General features: G+C 37.6%; 1 protein-coding gene across 1 annotated transcript in view; it reads right to left on the reverse strand.

Moving 5' to 3' along the window:
* Positions 1-17,495, reverse strand: part of Ntn4 (netrin 4) — a 97,858-nt gene that overhangs the window by 20,586 nt on the left and 59,777 nt on the right. The window contains exon 5 of the mRNA XM_042693191.1: positions 16,063-16,251. Coding sequence (XP_042549125.1) covers positions 16,063-16,251 — 189 coding nt within the window. The remainder of the gene's footprint in view (positions 1-16,062; positions 16,252-17,495) is intronic.

A 17,495-nucleotide genomic window follows, 5' to 3' on the forward strand; every position in this document is an offset into this window, starting at 1 on the left:
GAGCCACCTTCCCAGCCCCAGCAAAAACTCTTTATGTAACCTCCAATCCTCAAATGCTTCCTTGGTTGAAAACAAGTATAACAGCAGTAAATGTTGCTTTTTCAGTAAAAGATATGAATTATTCTCTTGGGAAGAATCACATATTCTTCATTCAATCTACCAGCAATGATAGTTATTAATGATAACTAATATTTACAAAGCATCTATAGTTTAAAAGATGTAGTCAGTCCTTACTCAAATCCTTCAAGGCCTTCATAATATGACCCCAGCGTACTTCTCCAGTTTACCTTTCATTACTCTTTTGCTTATAGCTTTTATTCCAACTAAATAATACCATTTGTGGACATACCCCACTTTTTCCTGTTCTGTGCCTATATTAATTTCTGAAAGGGAAATTCCTTTTTCCACATCTGTCTTTCAAACTTAGACCTATTCAAGATATATCGCAACTGTCAGCTCTGAGCATTGTTTCAATTCATCCATTTGGAGTGGTTAGAGTGCTCAAGTATGAGTTCTGTTGGCCAATATCTTGTTAATGACATTTCATTACTCTGGCATTATTGGAGTTTGAACTCAAGGCCTTACTTGCTAGGCAGATGCTGTACTCTCTGAGCTGCATCTCCTTCCTGGCAAGACAGGACTTTGAAATTCAGATGTAATGATACCTAGAAGAGAATAGTGAGGTGCAGCACTCTTTGATCCAGCAGCCTCTCCTACCTCCCCAGATGAGAGCCCATGGCAGCCACTCTAGGGGCAGGTTCACCTTCTTTTAGAAATCATTCTTCATTCTAAAACAAGACAATATAATCCTGTCCTTTCTTTGGAACCTTCAGAGCTTTAAAAATAAAATTTCTTCTTATAGCTGTGATCATGTTCCATTTTGCACTCATATAGACAATGAATGCTTTCCTTCTCTCCCTCTGTCAAGCCATTTATAAGCTCCAACATGGGCCACAATCACCTATTCTCTGTATTTAGTTTATACATTAATAAGCCAACAGCTGGGAAGGTGGCTCAGTGGTAGAGCGCTTGCCTTGCATGCCTGAGGCCCTGGGTTTGATTCCTCAGCACCACATAAGCAAAAAGAAAAAAGCAGGAAGTGGTGCTGTGGCTCAAGTGGTTGAGCGCTAGCCTTGAGCTGAAGAGCTGAGGGATAGCGCCCAGGCCCAGAGTTCAGGCCCCACAACTGGACCCCCCCCCCCCAAAAAAAAAGAAAACCATTAATAAGCCAACAGTATAGAAATGACTTTTTTTTTTGTCAGTTGTGGGGCTTGAACTCTGGGCCTGGGTGCTGTCCCTCAGCTCTTCAGCTCAAGGTGAGCACTCTACCACTTGAGCCACAGCACCACTTCCTGTTTTCTGGTGGTTAATTGGAGGTAAGAGTCTCACAGACTTTTCCTGCCTGGGCTGGCTTTGAACCATGATCCCCAGATCTCAGCCTCCTGAGTAGCTTGGATTACAAGTGTGAGCCACCAGTGCCTGGCTTAGAAATGACTTTACTACCATTTTTTTGTTTGTTCTTTACTCCTGAATTTAGTCATTCTTTCATTTTTAATTGTGTTATTATTTTTTTTGTGTGTGGCACTTGGATTTGATCTTAAGACCTTGTGCTTGGTAGAGGGATGTCTCCAGCACATCTCCAGAAATGACTTTAAATGAAATCACATACAAAAGTTTTATGATTTTGAGATGACTAAATAAATAGTTACTATATCCTTTGTTAAGTCAGCTTGTTTTTTGATAGCGGCTAGGGAAGACTGATTGAGTCAGAGGAGAGATACTAGAGGACCTTAATCCATAATAGTATAATGGCATCCTGCTTCGATAATTTTTTACTAATAGGAAATTGAGTGTTTTTAAGAGTTGACCTCTCTGTAAGACCCTGTATTTTAAAACCTACACACATTTCAGGAATGGCCAGAGAAGAATGTGATTCTATCACATGTGCTAGTGGATTTCTGTCAGTGTGACTTTTTGCATAATTACAAGATGAAAATACCACTGGGAAACTATGCAGAACTAGCTCCAGGCAGAAGGTCTGACATCTTTCAGCCAGCACACTAAGACTTGCCTTGCATACCTAAGTCCTGAAGTTTGCCAGCAGTCAATATCTGATGTGTAGTTCTTATTTTCTCCCAGAATGCAAATATATTTTCTTCTTGCTTGAGCAGAGGAAGGCTTTTCTTAAGTTCTGGTTCAGTTTTGAGTTCCAGCATATACTTTGTACTGATTGTTGATTCAAACTGCAACTACAGCATGCACTTTTCATGAGGAATATCAGTTATGACCCAGAATGACATAAATCCTTGACTTCAGCTTTGTCTTCTTGTTATAGATATGAATCCCATTAGTAAAGACTGAACTTTATTCTTTTTGTTATAATTTTCATTATTGAGAAAATGTCCTTAGAAGCTGAAATTGTGCTTTCCAGTGGCAACCAAATATATTTAGGAGCTGTGTGGCCTATCTAGATAGCAAGTCATTCAATATTGGAGTCATCATTTTCCTCTACAACAGTCACCTTAAGCTATTCTCTCAACCATGGTGAGAAAGTGAAAATGTTATTTTAATGACCATCGATGTCACAACCATTCTTTAAAAGTGCAAATGACTTACACTGAATAGTTCAGGAGGTACTGTGGAAAGAATACTTAAAGGAATAATAAAAATTCAAAGCAGTTGAGATAGAGGAAATAAGTATTTTACAAAAGATTTCATAATTGGTTCACAATAAATTTGTATTATTTGCTAATTCAATTTCTATCTGCAGTAATTTGCATTAATACATTCAAATTAGATCTTCAAATTCTATTGCATTAATACATCTATGCTGTTTAATGCTGCCTCTCTTTGAAGCAGTTACATACAGGAAAAAGGACACGAAGCTGCTCTGAGGGCCTTCTAACAGGAAATACAACACTCAATCAAACAGCATGTGGACACATTTTTAAACAACCTTCTACATCCATAGGCTGTAAAGCTAATATTTGTTTCAATCACAAGGGCTAATAATAAATACAGCTGTTTGAAAATTGCTTATAAGCTCTCTTAAGACAGAAAATAAAAGAGGCAATATAATAAGCTTAGTACAAGCAGAAGCTTGGGAGTCAGACTGGGTGAGTTCATGTTCTGGTTTTGAGGGTTATTATAAGACTTAATGAAACCTGACAATTCTCAATTTTCTTACTAATGATATAAGAATAATGGTATCTTTGCCACAGGGTGCTTTGAGGTTTGAATAAGGAGGGTAGGAAATGATAAAAATTACCTGGGTCAAATAATTATTATTTATTCTTGTTGTGCCAGTATGAGAGCTTGAACTCAAGCCATGAGCTCTTACTTTTTTTTTCATTCAAGGCTGGTGTTCTACCACTTGGGCCATACCTCCACTTGTGGCTTTTCCCTGGTTAATAGGAGATAAGAACCTCACTGTCTTCTGCCTGGGCTGGCTTCTGTGATTCTCAGATCTCAGCTTCCTGAGTAATAGGATTATAGGTGTGATTACAGCTCTTGGCTCCAAACTATTATTTTAAAAATGCCATCTACCCATACATTCTTCTATTACCTCATCTGCTAATACCTTCACCAAAGAGTTCTTTCTGTTTCCCTCCCTTCCTTCCTTCCTTCTTTCTTTTTTTTTTTTTTGGGTCCGGTCGTGGGGCCTGAACTCTGGGCCTGGGCGCTGTCCCTCAGCTCTTCAGCTCAAGGTAGCACTCTACCACTTGAGCCACAGTGTCATTTCTGGCTTTTTTCTTTTTGCTTATGTGGTGCTGAGGAATCGAACCCAGGGCTTCATGCATGCAAGGCAAGCGCTCTACCACTGAGCCACCTTCCCAGCCCCTTTCTTTCTTTCTTTTTCTCTTTCTTTCTTTCTCTCTCTTTCTTTTTCTCTCTTTCCTTCCCTCCCTCCCCCTCTCTTTCTCTCTTTTCCTTTCTCTTTCTTTCTTTCTCTTTCTTTTCTTCCTTTCTCTGTCAAAGTGTTCTTGAAGTTTAGTTTGAACATAAACTGTTAGAAACTAAAAATACAAAAATAAATACTAAGACTAAAATCTCTTAAGAGGAGAGAGATGTACAAATAAATACAGGGCACTAAGTGTTATAACTATGCCTGAGAACACACAGGAAAGAGCAGTAACTGCCTTATTGCAGGTGTGGATTATTATTTCTTTTAAGGAAATAAATGATCTCACTGGCTTTGCCAGTATACTGCTTGCCTTATACCTGGGAGGAGTATGCTGGGAAACAGGAGCACAGGTTTGACTACTCCAAATTCTTTAGAATTAATTTTCATGTTCCTTTCCTGGGATAGAATATATCAACCCACTATTTCTCATTTTGTAGGCCAGTCTATGATGAGAAAAAGTAGAGTGTGATCTGTGGCTCTGCTGTGTGCAATGATCTACACAGCAGTGTTTTTCAGGACAAAACTTATAGCTGTCTACTTTCAGGGACATAGTAAATATATAAATTCAAGGACAAAATGCCAGGAACCTTTATGGTTCCCTTGATTCTGATGGAATTGCTAAAGCCTTCAGTGAGGAGGAAACCATTGCTGCCACTCCATCTTTATTCCCACATTTGGAGGAACTCTAGTTGTCTGAATGTTTTCCACTCTTTTACCAAGGTTGCTGTAAGAACAACCCCTTGGGCTTGGCAGATTTACCTCTAAATTCTCAGGACTCCTCAATATTACCTGATAGCGCTAACTTTTGATTCTCTGTTAGTAAAAGCTACATTGGGAGCAAAATACCCTGAAAGTATTTGCTACTGATTTAGCTTTTCTAAAAACAGAACTCAAAGTTCAAGGCCCTTAGCTGGGAAAGAGACCTTTCACCACCATCCGGTGGCCACTCCTTTAGCGGTGCCTCCCAGGCTCCCAACATCGTTCTCTCCTGAAAAGGCCAAGGCCCTACAGAACTTCTGATGGGAGAATTTTTAATAACAAATTCGTTTCAAAAGCTGACCAGCTGCTGGCTGAGCTTCTTAGAGGAAATATAACTGAAAGGAGATGAGTATGAAATGCAGCTCCAAGCAGAGAGAAGATAGTATGAGCTGTTATAAATATATTAAGTGTGAAGTTAAAGAGTAGATAAAAGGAGTCTTCCCTCTTTTTTTGTTCTTTTTTTTACTCCTTTCTTTGTACTATCAACTACTTCTGCTGGTAGCCGAACAGCCAGAAAAAAAATAAAGACAAAAATGATAAGTGAACTTTATTCTGTGAAAGGTAATATAGTTCCCATGGAACTTGTTTCTATTGATCCTGGAAATGTTACACATAGAGTGTTCAGTGATAGTTCTATAACATTCAAGGTATATTTAATTTCAATTTCCATTATGCTTGAATAACCTTACAAGGAAGTAGTAATCTAAATTAAGATTTGTCTTTTATTTACTGAAACTCAATCTAATGAGTTGTCCATCCCACAAAAAGAGGAAAATTCATTTATGCATAAGATCTGCACAAATCTTACTTAATGCTTTTTAAAAAATGACTGTAATGCGGAGTAACATTTCCTAGATGTCTTCTTTAAAATTTTGAATATATAATGCAGATAAATACTAAAGTCATACTTTTTATCTTTAGTTCCTTACTAAGTGACTGCTGCTCAGACCTTCTTTTTGATTTTTGTGTCATTCCTTTCCTGTTTACTAGTTGTAACTGAGCCAGTTACTATTTATTCCTGGGTATATCTAAGCAATCTTATGTAGTTAAAAAATACAATTTTATACTCTTGGTTTGCTTCTTAATTTAAACTAAAGAAAACAATTTTGAGTATATACCAAATGTTATTGCTGGAAAACTTTGGATGTAATTGTTAACACTATTTTGTTTTGAAGAATTTGGTTATATCATGTCTGTTTAAGTTGTTATAACTGAAGAAATACTACCTCCTCAGCCTCCTGTGTTCTAAACCTACTTAGGCATCCCCTACCCACACACACTCATCTATGGTCATCCCGAACTTCTTTTTTCTTTGGAAAAACATCCTATTCTCTACTGACTTCATTGATCTTAGATCTCCCACTTTGAACAATATGGTTAGTCCTTGATATAATGTGTCATGGCACCTCTTCTCTTGCATATTATACATATTATAATCTTTAATCACTTATTTACTTGGGGGAAATTTAGCTGTAATCCACTTACATGGGGTAGGGACTCCATTTTATTTTATGTTCAGTGATTAGAATAGGCCTGGCACATTCTAGGTGTAAATAGGTTTAGTTTTTAAAAAACCAATGTCTGTGACTGTGTCACTTAATAAATATTTGATTTTTTTTTTTTTAATGATTTTTTTTCTGATCATGGGTCCTGAACTCAGGGCCTGGGCGCTGTCCCTCAGCTCTTCAGGTCACGGCTAGTGCTCTACCACTTGAGCCACAGCATCACTTATGACTTTTTTCTGCTTATGTGGTGCTGAGGAATCAAACCCAGGGCCTCATGTATGCAAAGCAATCACTCTACCATGGAGCCACCTTCCCAGTCCCCCCCCCCTTTTTTTTTTTAGGTTTTTTTGTTTTGTTTTGTTGTTATTGTTGTTTTGTCAGTCATGGGTCTTGAACTCTGGGCCTGGGTGCTGTCTCTCAGCCCTTTAGCTTAAGGCAAGCGTTCTACCACTTGAGCCACAACGTCACTATGACTGTTTTTAAACTAGCATACATTGGTTGGACAAGGGGAATTTCATTGTAATATTCCTACCTAGTAGTGTAATGTATCCCAATCATTCTTCATCCCTGTATCATTCTCCTTTACCTCACTTCCCCTTCTTAAAACAATTTCAGCAGGTTTCATTGTTCTGTTTTCATATATGCAAATAAGTTACCTTGGCCATATTCATCTTCATTTACCTTCTTCATTAGCCCTTCCTGATCTTATTTGTAGACCCTCATTAGAGCCTGATTTTACTTTCTAGTTAATTCATTTAAAAAATAAATATTTCTTAAATTTTTAACAAATTGATGGTGTTTGGTCTTCAGCCATCTCTTCACAATTTTTGTCTCATTTCCATCTCTGTACTGTAAGGCCAAGAAAGTAGAAGCCACATCTTTACATGTATGTATCTGTAAAACCCTAGGACCACACCTGACCCATATTACCAACTCTGTCTTTGTTGAATGAATGACCCTCTCGGTAAGTAACAACTGTGATTTTATGTTTTGTTAAAAACCTCTTGAAAGACCCGTACAAACCCTTCTATAGGATTTTTAGTCTTTCTTTCGTCAGTCATGGGGCCTGAACTCGGCCTGGGCGCTGTCCCTCAGGGTTTCAGCTCAAGACTAGCACTCTACCCACTTGAGTTACAGCTCCACTTCTGGCCTTTTCTGTTTATGTGGTACTGAGAATTGAACCTGGAGCCTCAGGCAAGCACTCTACAACTGAGCCACCTTCCCAGCCCTGGGTTTTTTAGTTTCTTTGCATCACAGCTCATAATACCAAGGTAATAGAAGCAGAAAACATACCCTCCCCCCATAAAAAAAAAAGATCAGAACACAATAGATTATTTTAAATCACCAGGTCATGACTTTCCTATGTTTAATGTTTCACTCAGTCAGTTTTATTTGTTCATATTTGTAATAAAAGCTCTGCATTTTAACTCATCAGGAGACATTCTCCATCTATATATGCCTCTCACCAGGAACAATTTTGTTTTCTCACATTAATCAAGTTGATATTTCTTTTCTTTTCCTTCATGTAATTATATCTAATTATAGCTGTTTAAAGATAGTACATTTTGTTTTTGCTATACTACTGCATGCTCTTGTACCTTTAGAGTATCTGTAGAAAACTTTTGCCTCCTTTCTGAGAAGTTTCTTAGTTAATTGAGTACATGTATTATCTTCCTCTCACAGTTCATTAGTATTTCTTTTACATTGGCCTATTGGGAATACCCCAGTCACCTCCATTTTTTGTTGTACTAAGATTCCTGAGGATGAATGCAGTTCTTCAATTTGGATTTTTTTTTAATGCCAGTCCTGGGGCTTGAAATCAAGCCCTGGGCAATGTCCCTGAACTTTTGTGTTCAAGATTAGTACTCCATCACTTGAGCCACAGCTCCACTTCCAGTTTTTTAGTGGTTAACTGGAGATGAGAGTCTCACAGACTTTCTTGCATTGGCTGGCTTTGAACTGTGATTTTTAGATCTTCGCCTCCTGGGAAGTTAAGATTACAGGTGTGAGCTACTGGCACCCACCTGTATAAAGTTGGTCAAACAAACCTGGGTTAGCACTGACTAGTTGTATGAACTTAAATAATCTTTCCCATCAAGTTGAGCCTTACTGTCTATCCTTCCTTATGTGTAAATTAAAAAGGCACTTGTAACTCATGGCCTGCTAATAGAGATAACTTACATAAATTGCCAGCATGTCTATAGTCATCACTCAACAAATGCTAGTATTATTTTTTTATGTCTTTCCTAATTTGTCTGATTTTTTGGATTTTTTTGGATTTTTTCCAATTCTTGATTATTTAATGCTTGTTCTCATCAAATATAGAATGGCATATTATTTATTGAATAAATTACATTTTCTGTTTGGAAATCACTGCAGAGAATATTATGACTTCTCCCACTTCTCTTCCCTACCTTGACTTTTATTAATCAATTTGAAAGGTTCTCCTTTTGAAGGATGAATTTTAATATGTGCTATTTAATTTTTTTCAGTACTAGAGATTGAACCCAGAGCCTAACATTACTAATGGAATCATTCTCCTCTCTCCCCTTGGTCCTTTCGTAGTTTTTTTTTCTTTTTTCTTGTGTGTGTGTGTGTGTGTGTGTGTGTGTGTGTGTTTATTTTGTATTTTTGAAATTGCATCTTACTAACTTTGTTAGAATGGCCTCAAACTCAAGAAGCTCCTGCCTCTGCCTGTCCTGTAGCTGAGCTTAAGGCATATGCCGCCATACCCAGCTTATTTGATGTTTTTAAAATGATTGTTATAATTATTACGTACACCTATTTTTTCTCTATTCTTTTCACTTCTTAACCCTCTGGTTTTGTTTCTTAGTTTAAAAGAAAAAGCTAAGATTAAGGTTTTCCAACTATTGCTGCCACCTCACTGATTCTATTTAAAGTTTCCTTTTCAAAAACATATTCATATTGATTCTATGCCGGAGTCACTCACAGTTGCTTTGAATATAAACCAAAGACAGCTATACTGTTTATATGACACAAAATGAACTCACGGTGCCTTTGCCAAAACTACAGTTTGAAAGAAAAAGTCCACTAAGTTACTATCTGAAGAGACTTCAGGGAGTTCTGGGAAAAGATGGACTGGACACAGACACAAGAGTAAAAAATAGAAAGTGCCCATGAGTTCCTAGATGTGGTGTGGTAAGGTATTCTGGATATAATTTTTACTTGTAAGAAATTGAAAGAGAAGGCTCATTGTACTATAGGGAGAATGAATAATTGTTGGACAGATATATGAGTTAATAATGTACAAATTCTTCCTGAGAACCTTGTGAGAAGGTACTCATGACTAGACTGTGAAGGATTCCCATTCAGGTACTTTCATTTCTATCACTTGAGAACTTTTCACCTAAACCAGAAAGAAGAAAAGAAGAAAAAGCAAAAAAGCAAAAGAGTTTTGGATGACAGATCCTTTTTTTCACAAAGATGCTAAATTGTTTTGGGTAACCATAACCAAGTAGTAAGTGATATCTTGGTAGATCTTACAATATTTAAAAATTATGAAGCTGAGCACTGGTGGCTTACTTCCTGAAATCCTGACTACTCAGGAGGCTGAGATCTGAGGCTCATGGTTCAAAGCCAGCCCAGGCAGGGAAGTCTGTGAGATCTTTATCTCCAATTAACCACCAGAAAACCAGAAGTGAAGCTGTGGCTCAAAGTGGTTAGTGCACTAGTCTTGAGCACAAAAGCTTAGGTACAGTGCCCAGGCACTGAATTCAGGCCTCATGACCCATGTATCTTTTTTTTTCTTTTTGTTTTATTGTGAAAATACTGTACAGAGGGGTTATAATTACATGGGCAAGATAATGAGTACATTTCTTATCAAGCATTGTAGCCTCCTCCTTTGTTTCCCCTTTCCATCCCATCCTCCCCCTGCCCTCTGACCCATGTATCTTGACATAGAAGTCAGGACACAGCTAATTGGCTGTGTACTGAAGAGGGAGCTAATTCTGTTCTGAAAGGCATTTCTTTAAATATCTCTTTAAAACATGTTCTACTAAAAAAGACATTTTCTACACAACACTGTCATGGAATAGTTATTAAAATTTCCTACTCAATTTTCTATCCATGCAGCATTTATCATATCCTTTAGTGCTAAAATGGAGAGATGGGGAAGGAGATATTTCATGATCTCAATGATTATTCAATAATTATTAAAATACCAGTGCCATAACATACCTACGAGAAGCTTAATGCTACATTCTAAAGTATGTCAGTGTGGAAGCCAAACAAAATGTCATTGTAATGGTCAACTAATTTTATTACATTACAATAACTCAGTTTAAAGTATAAGGTATTTATGACCAAATAAATTTATACATCATGAATAAGAAGGAGTTCTCTGGTTAGAATTACCAGGTATTTATTTTAAAATGGTTACATAGAAAACAGACATCTTAAATTTCTGCCATAAATGTTCTTGGAGAAAAACAGAGGTCCTATATCAGACATTGTTCAGTTGGAGAAGATAGCACACAAATGCTAAGCAGTATTTATGCTTATCAGTGTGTCAGAAAAAGTGTGTCTAGCCAGACTTTGGGTAATCCTTTAAAATTTTCTGCCAGAGATACAGCTTATTCAGTGGTAGATTAAGTTACAGATAATTGTTAGCATACAATCTCTCATCTAAGGATGGAAATGAACAGTGCTCGCCCCAGAAATAGAACTGGCATATGCATTTGTTCTCAGATGCCAGCCAGGAAACCAAAAGGCGATATTGGACATCACTAATAATGCTTGTAAAGATAGGATGATTTCTAGCCTTATGCTTTGATATAGGTACTAAGTCAGGAGATCTGGGTCAGGCCTTAAAGATTCCCTATGTTTGGTAAGTGCTCCCAAGTGTTTCTGATCCACATCCAGATTTGCAAGCCAGTGATCACAGGGAGCAGTGAGAAGTGCTTGAGTTTAGAGAAGTGGGCTATGGAAACGGAGGCTAAGCTTAGTCCAAAGGACAGAAGCCATCTCACTTGTACCTTAAGAGTCTATCTGGCTTCCTAATGAACAAAAATGGTCTAGTAGCTTAAAATTGACCATGGTGGGAATATTTAATCCATAGAAATTGGCAAATATTCCAGATTACCTCCCATCCCCTCATCCCAAACACTGAGTCACTACATCACTGTTTGGTTAAGTTTTTCTTACATTTTTAATATGCTTGCCATAGAAAAATCAAGTAGATTATATGATACCAAGGTCTTTAGAGATTTCAAATGCATTCTTCTACAAGAGACTATGCTATTTCAAACCAGGGATAATACTGCTTGAAGTACTTCAGTACTACTTGAAGTACTTCAGAACTATATTTTCCTTCCGTCCTTTGTCAGTTTGCTAATTTAAGCCTCCATTTCTGTTCTCAGCTCTTGTTTCAGCTGAAGAGATTCACATTTTCCCTTGTGTTTACAGACCTTAAATGCACTGTTCTTTAAAACACTTCTTTCCCCTTGAATTGTAGAAATAAGTTCAGTTTCAATGATCCCCACTTGTCTTACAAAAACAAACAACAATTCTGGAATCCTCAGAAGTGATATCTTGGCACGAAAATGTGTAGTTGATTGTCTGGTCTCACAGTAGACTCCGCTCATGGTTGAAATAAAGCGGAAATCAGAACAGAGATGATTTAATTGCCCCCAGGAATAAATTTACTGGCCAGTATATTTGGTTCAGGGCCTTGTTTATTCAGGTTTGATGAATTTATGATAATTAATGTGTACACATAAGGACCACCACATTTAGCACAGTACTTATCAGGAAAGTTATAGGGAAAAAACACTCTAGACTATGAATAGGACAGTAAGTTCTTGGCTTATTTAGTGGGAAACTACCTAAAACTGATTCCCAAGTTGTATATCGTTATATTTGTTGAATACATTAATAGGCCTAAATAAAATGTATCATTAATTCATTTTATTTTCTAGATCAACTCATTAAAAGCAGCAAAAGTACCACTTAGATTGAAAAGCTGTACAAGCTTTATGTTTCAGTACTTTTGGGGAAAAAAAAGCATCTCTCAAAGAAATATTTGGTAAATTTCCTCAAGGAAGTCCTTTAAACTGTCCCACCCACCTCCATACTCTCTTTAAGGCACTCGGTATCTTTTCAGTGATACTGACTTTCTGTAGAGTGAGGATCACAATAGTTTTTATATCAAAGCACCAACAAAACTGGAATGAGTTAATTGTCCTTTGGACATTGAAAGAAAACAATATTCATCTGCAAATGTATTCTAGTATAATAGTCATTATTGTTCTATTATTCATCATTATTACCACCTTATTGCACTGAAATAATCTACTACTGTCAAATTCTCCCAATGTAGAATGTAAGATCTTTTAGGGAAGACCTTATCATTTGAACAGATACCATGTACAACTCAGTGTCTGATAAAAAGGAGACACTCTAAATGTTTTCTACATTAAAATAAGCTGTAACATATACTTTACATTTTTCTGGGCTGCTTCTTCAGATTTTCAGTAGTTCCAAGTCTAGAGAAGATACAGACTGGAGATTGCTCAGGGCTAGTTAATACTATGTCATTATTTTATTGTCAGAAACATAAGATTTATTAATTTCTTTATTATATAACTGTAGCCTCTAATACATGGATATTAGAAATCAATATGCAGAACCTTCTAGAAAATGTCTCTTCAGACGAAATCTTCATATAAATATGGTCACAAAATGAGATTTATGATGTCTATCAACAAATTAGGCCCTGAGAAATCCTGAAGTAAAGCAACTTGTGATTAATTTATCATATCCTAAATTTAGAGACATGTAATTCCTACCAAAATCTGTTGGATGCCTGGTTAACTATGGTGTTCAAGTGAACAAAGTAGTTAAACAATTTAATTCTTGAATAAGTGCTAATTTTTTTTTTTAATGTGCTGGTCCCGGGGCTTGGCTTGAACTCTGGGCTTTAGCACCATCCATGAGTTTCTGTACTCAAGGTTAGCACTGCCACTGAAGCTATAGCTCTAGCATTTTGGTGCTTAATAGAGATAAGAGTTTCACAGACTTTCCTGCCCAGGCTGGCTTTGAACCATAGTCCTAAAATCTCAATCTCCTGAGTAGCTCAGATTATAGCCGTGAGCCAACATACCTGGCTCAAATGCTTTTAATCTTTGTTGAAAAGCAGCCTACAGCATTCTCAACATTGGATGTGAGAATTTTGTTAAGGTGCATATTTGATGTTGTAGGTCTGCCTTGAAATCACAGTTTGTACATTTCTAAACAACCAGACATGCAATGAGGCTAGTCTGTGGACCAAACTGAGGAGTAGTTACTTTTCTGCCCTGTTAAGAACAGTAGGACAAATATAATAAAATTATTATTTTAAATAACATTGTGAATGTTGGTGATGGAACCACACACTGAAATAGTTTAATTTTTTAAAAAATATCAACTTACTTTTCTTTATGTAGTTCAGGCTTCCCTCAAACTTGTGATCCACCTGCCTCATCTCCACTGCTAGGATTATAGGCCTGTGTTACTATGCTTGGGTTTTGTTCTTATTCTCTGTTTCTGTTCTCCTTACTTCACATCCCCTTTGCTCCCCTGCCCTTTCTAACAGGATATCACTAGGAAGCCTAAATTGGCCTCAAACTCGTGAAATTAATAAGGAAAAAAGTTTTAGCAATATCTCCATCAGTACCTTGCACAAACGTGTTACATTGTAAGTACTAAATATATGTTAGTTTTATTAACTTATATTTAATAAACTTTATTATCAGAGTTAATAACTAAAAACAATACATGGATATATTTGCTAAGGAATTAGTGATATGCAAATATTACTAGACAACAAAATGTCAAATATATTACCAATCAAGCAATATACTATGGAGAATATTTAGATAGAAGAATTGGATTGCTACCAAGTGTTGAGATCAAGTGCAGGCTCAGAAAAGGAAAGAAAAGGACCAGAGTAGTTTTCTGTACGAAGGTACCAGTAAGGAAACCCATACTAGGAGTGATTAGCAATGTGACTTATTAGTAGTTTGTAATTTTAAGTCTTTCAGTAGCCCACGTGTAGGTAATCTCAAGACAAGAAGCTGAGGAGCTCATCCAGAAAAATATATTACAATTACATTATTATGTTTCAGGGTTTTTGTGTACTTGTTTCTAGAATGTCTTCATATGGTGCTGATGAGTATATTGCAATGGTTTTGGTTTTCTGATAACTTGAATATAACCTGTAAATATCCACTTGGCGGTCCCAGTCAGTTATACCAAATGAAGGATATTGACTGGTTTTCAACTACTTTGGGTAGGTCAATGCGTGAATTACCCTTGTTCGTTTGCTGAGATGTCAGACAACTCTAGCCAACCACTCATGCTTTGCCACTGTTATGTTCATACTGCTGTGGTGCCCTCCCTGCTCATTCTTACCTTTGTGTCTATTCTTTTTTCCATTCCTTTTTTTAGCACTGGTGGTTCTCTTGCTGGGAGCATCCCTAACTCATGTTACTTCATACTCCCTTTGTGGAATTCAGAAGCCATTACTTTCTCCTCTGTGAAGTTAAAAATGTGTGGCTTGAACAACCTGGGTACTGTCCCTCAGCTCTTCAGCTCAAGGCAAGCACTCTAGCATTTGAGCCACAGTGCCACTTCCAAAAAATGTGTAGCTTTAAAGAGCAATGTTCGGTTTTTCTTTTAAAAACAAAACAGGCCACAAACTCAAGGATTTTTAATGTTCATTTTCCATTGTATCGCTCTCTTCCTGTCCCCATTTTGGGGTTAGAACATGGTTTCCTTGATAGGAAAAGGAAGAGCACGATAATCAATCTCTATTTGTACCCCTGAGTTGTTTCTGTTGTCTTATAATTTCCCGGCTGGTAGACATGTAAATACCAATGTAGTTATTTGAGCTGTTTATCCATTCAACATCAGTCAACCTCTGCTTTCACTCTTCATAGTCATGTGTAGCAGACCATGCATATGATTAGGTGGATCCCTTAAAATCTGTTCTTTTTAAAAATAAACTTTTTCTTGGAGTTATGCCAACAAAAAAGCTGTACCCATTCTGTAAGAGTTTAGTGTATGTGGGGAGAGCATGAAATTACTGGTAGACTCCAAATTAGTTAAGCCACAGGGAGGCCTAGGAGCAGTGTCAACCAAAGTACATTCATATTGAAACCAAAACCTGTGGGGTATTTAAGATGTCCAAGTTCCTCATAGAAAACAATGGTAGGATAACCCAGTTGCATATAAGCACTCTTTTATTAATTCCATTCCATATATTATCTAATTTTTATTCACTTTTCTTTAATCCTCAGATCCTCTTAAAACTTTCTCTTTTCTCTTTCTCTCTCTCTTCCTCCCTCTCCCCCTCTTTCTTCCCCCCTCTGCCCCTACCTCTCTGTCTCTCTGTCTCTCTCTTTTTCTCTTTGCTGCATTTGAATTCAGGGCCTGGATGCTATCCCTGAACTCCTTTTGCACAAGGCTAGCAAAGTGCCACTTCTGGCTTTTTTTTTCTGAGTAGTTTATTGGAGATAAACTACTTTATTGGGCTGGCTTGGAGCCATAGTCCTTAGATCTCAGCCCCCTGAGTAGTTAGGATTACAGGATTATACCTATTGGCTGCTGTTTTCTTTTTTCTCTTTTATTCATCATCTTGTTCCCTCAAATGTGATGCTACAAAAAATTATTTTACTTCATGGATTTTATTTCAATGATTTTACTTCATGAATAGTGTACTGTTTTTGCCTAATTGGGTTGAAAATTCTTATCCCTTATCAATGGAGAAATAAAACTGATATCTCTTATCTGAGAATTTCATGACCTCTCTCCTGTGGACCAGGAAAGTGAAGGAAGGAATGACTCATCTCTTTTGTATAAAACACCCTTTATTCTAGGGCTCATGAGCTCACTTACCTTTGCAAGCATCTGGAGCAGAGAAGGGTCTGCGGAGGTCACGGTAGAAGCCGGGCTTACAGCGCTGGCAGTGCTGACCTTCCGTGTTGTGCTGGCAGTTGTTGCAGACACCCCCGCTGCGATTCCCTGATGCCTCCCACACACTGATGTCAAAGTGACAGGTATCAGCATGCCCATTGCATTTGCAGGCTGCAGAAAAGAAGCAAAGGAAGGACACAAGGAATTAAAAATAGGATAAGATACCTTCTCCTATTAATCATATTTATAGCTTGTGAATAGTGTATACAGTATAGGAATAAAAATGTAAAAAGGAACATGATGAGAAGTCTAGCTTCTCCATACTCATTATCTTGTTTCCCTTGCCTTTAATAGATTACTACTCAATAGGGTAAAAAAGTTAGTGTTAGGATATGCAGGGAAGTTAACAAAGTATAATTTGTTTATTCAGGCAGGGTTAGTCTGGTTGTCTTGAAACTGTATTTTGGAAAGACTATGAGTAAGTAGCCATAATTTCTATTTGCTCTTTTTTTTTCCTTCTGTTGGTTGTGGGGCTTGAACTCAGGGTCTGGGCGCTGTCCCTGAGCTCTTTTGCTCAAGAAAAGCTCCACTTCTGGTTTTTGAGTAGTTAATTGGAGATAAGAGTCTCATGAGGACTTTTATGCGTGGGTTGGCTTCAAACCATGTTCCTCAGATCTCAGCCTCCTGAGTACCTAGGATTACAGGCATGAGCCACCAACACCCAGCTCTATTCCCTTTTTGATGGTAACATTTCACTACTTGCAGTCTTGCTATTTCCCAAGGGTCATCACTGTGGGTCTCCTGACCTTGCTAAGAAAAGCCAAGGCTATCTGGCATTATTTGAAAATGACAAATTATATGGAAGATCCAAGGCAGAATTCATGTTCACTCAAGAGCCTGGAAAGAAATGTCTGGGGGACAGGCATGACTACTCTTCTACAGAGTACTGCACCCCAACTGTTCTCATTTTGGTGACTATAAGGCAATTAGCTCTAAACACCTCACTTTCTTACAGAAGAGGCTTGTTGTGTTATGTAATCATTGCTCAGTTGCATTTCTGTTTGCTTGTTTTTGTACTGGTCCTGGAGCTTGAACTCAGGGCCTGGGCACTGTCCCTGAGCTTCTTTGGCTTAAGGTTAATGCTCCAGCACTTTAGCCACAGCTCCACTTTTGGTCTTTTCTGAATAGTTTATTGAAGAGAACAGTCTGGTGGACTTTCCTGTCTGGGCTGGCTTTTAACCATGATCCTCAGATCTCAACCTCCTGAGTAGCTGGGATTATAGGCGTGAGCCACCAGTGCCTGGTGCTCAATGGCATTTCTAAGATCATCAGTCAGTAGCATCAAGTGGTTTGTCTCTCTGTTCTATGTATATTTTAGATATGAAATAGACTTCTGAAGAAAGGATCAGAATGGC

This window comes from Dipodomys spectabilis, unplaced genomic scaffold (genome assembly GCF_019054845.1).
Source record: "Dipodomys spectabilis isolate Male_0828 unplaced genomic scaffold, ASM1905484v1 ptg000163l, whole genome shotgun sequence".
Classification (NCBI taxonomy): Eukaryota; Metazoa; Chordata; class Mammalia; order Rodentia; family Heteromyidae; genus Dipodomys; species Dipodomys spectabilis.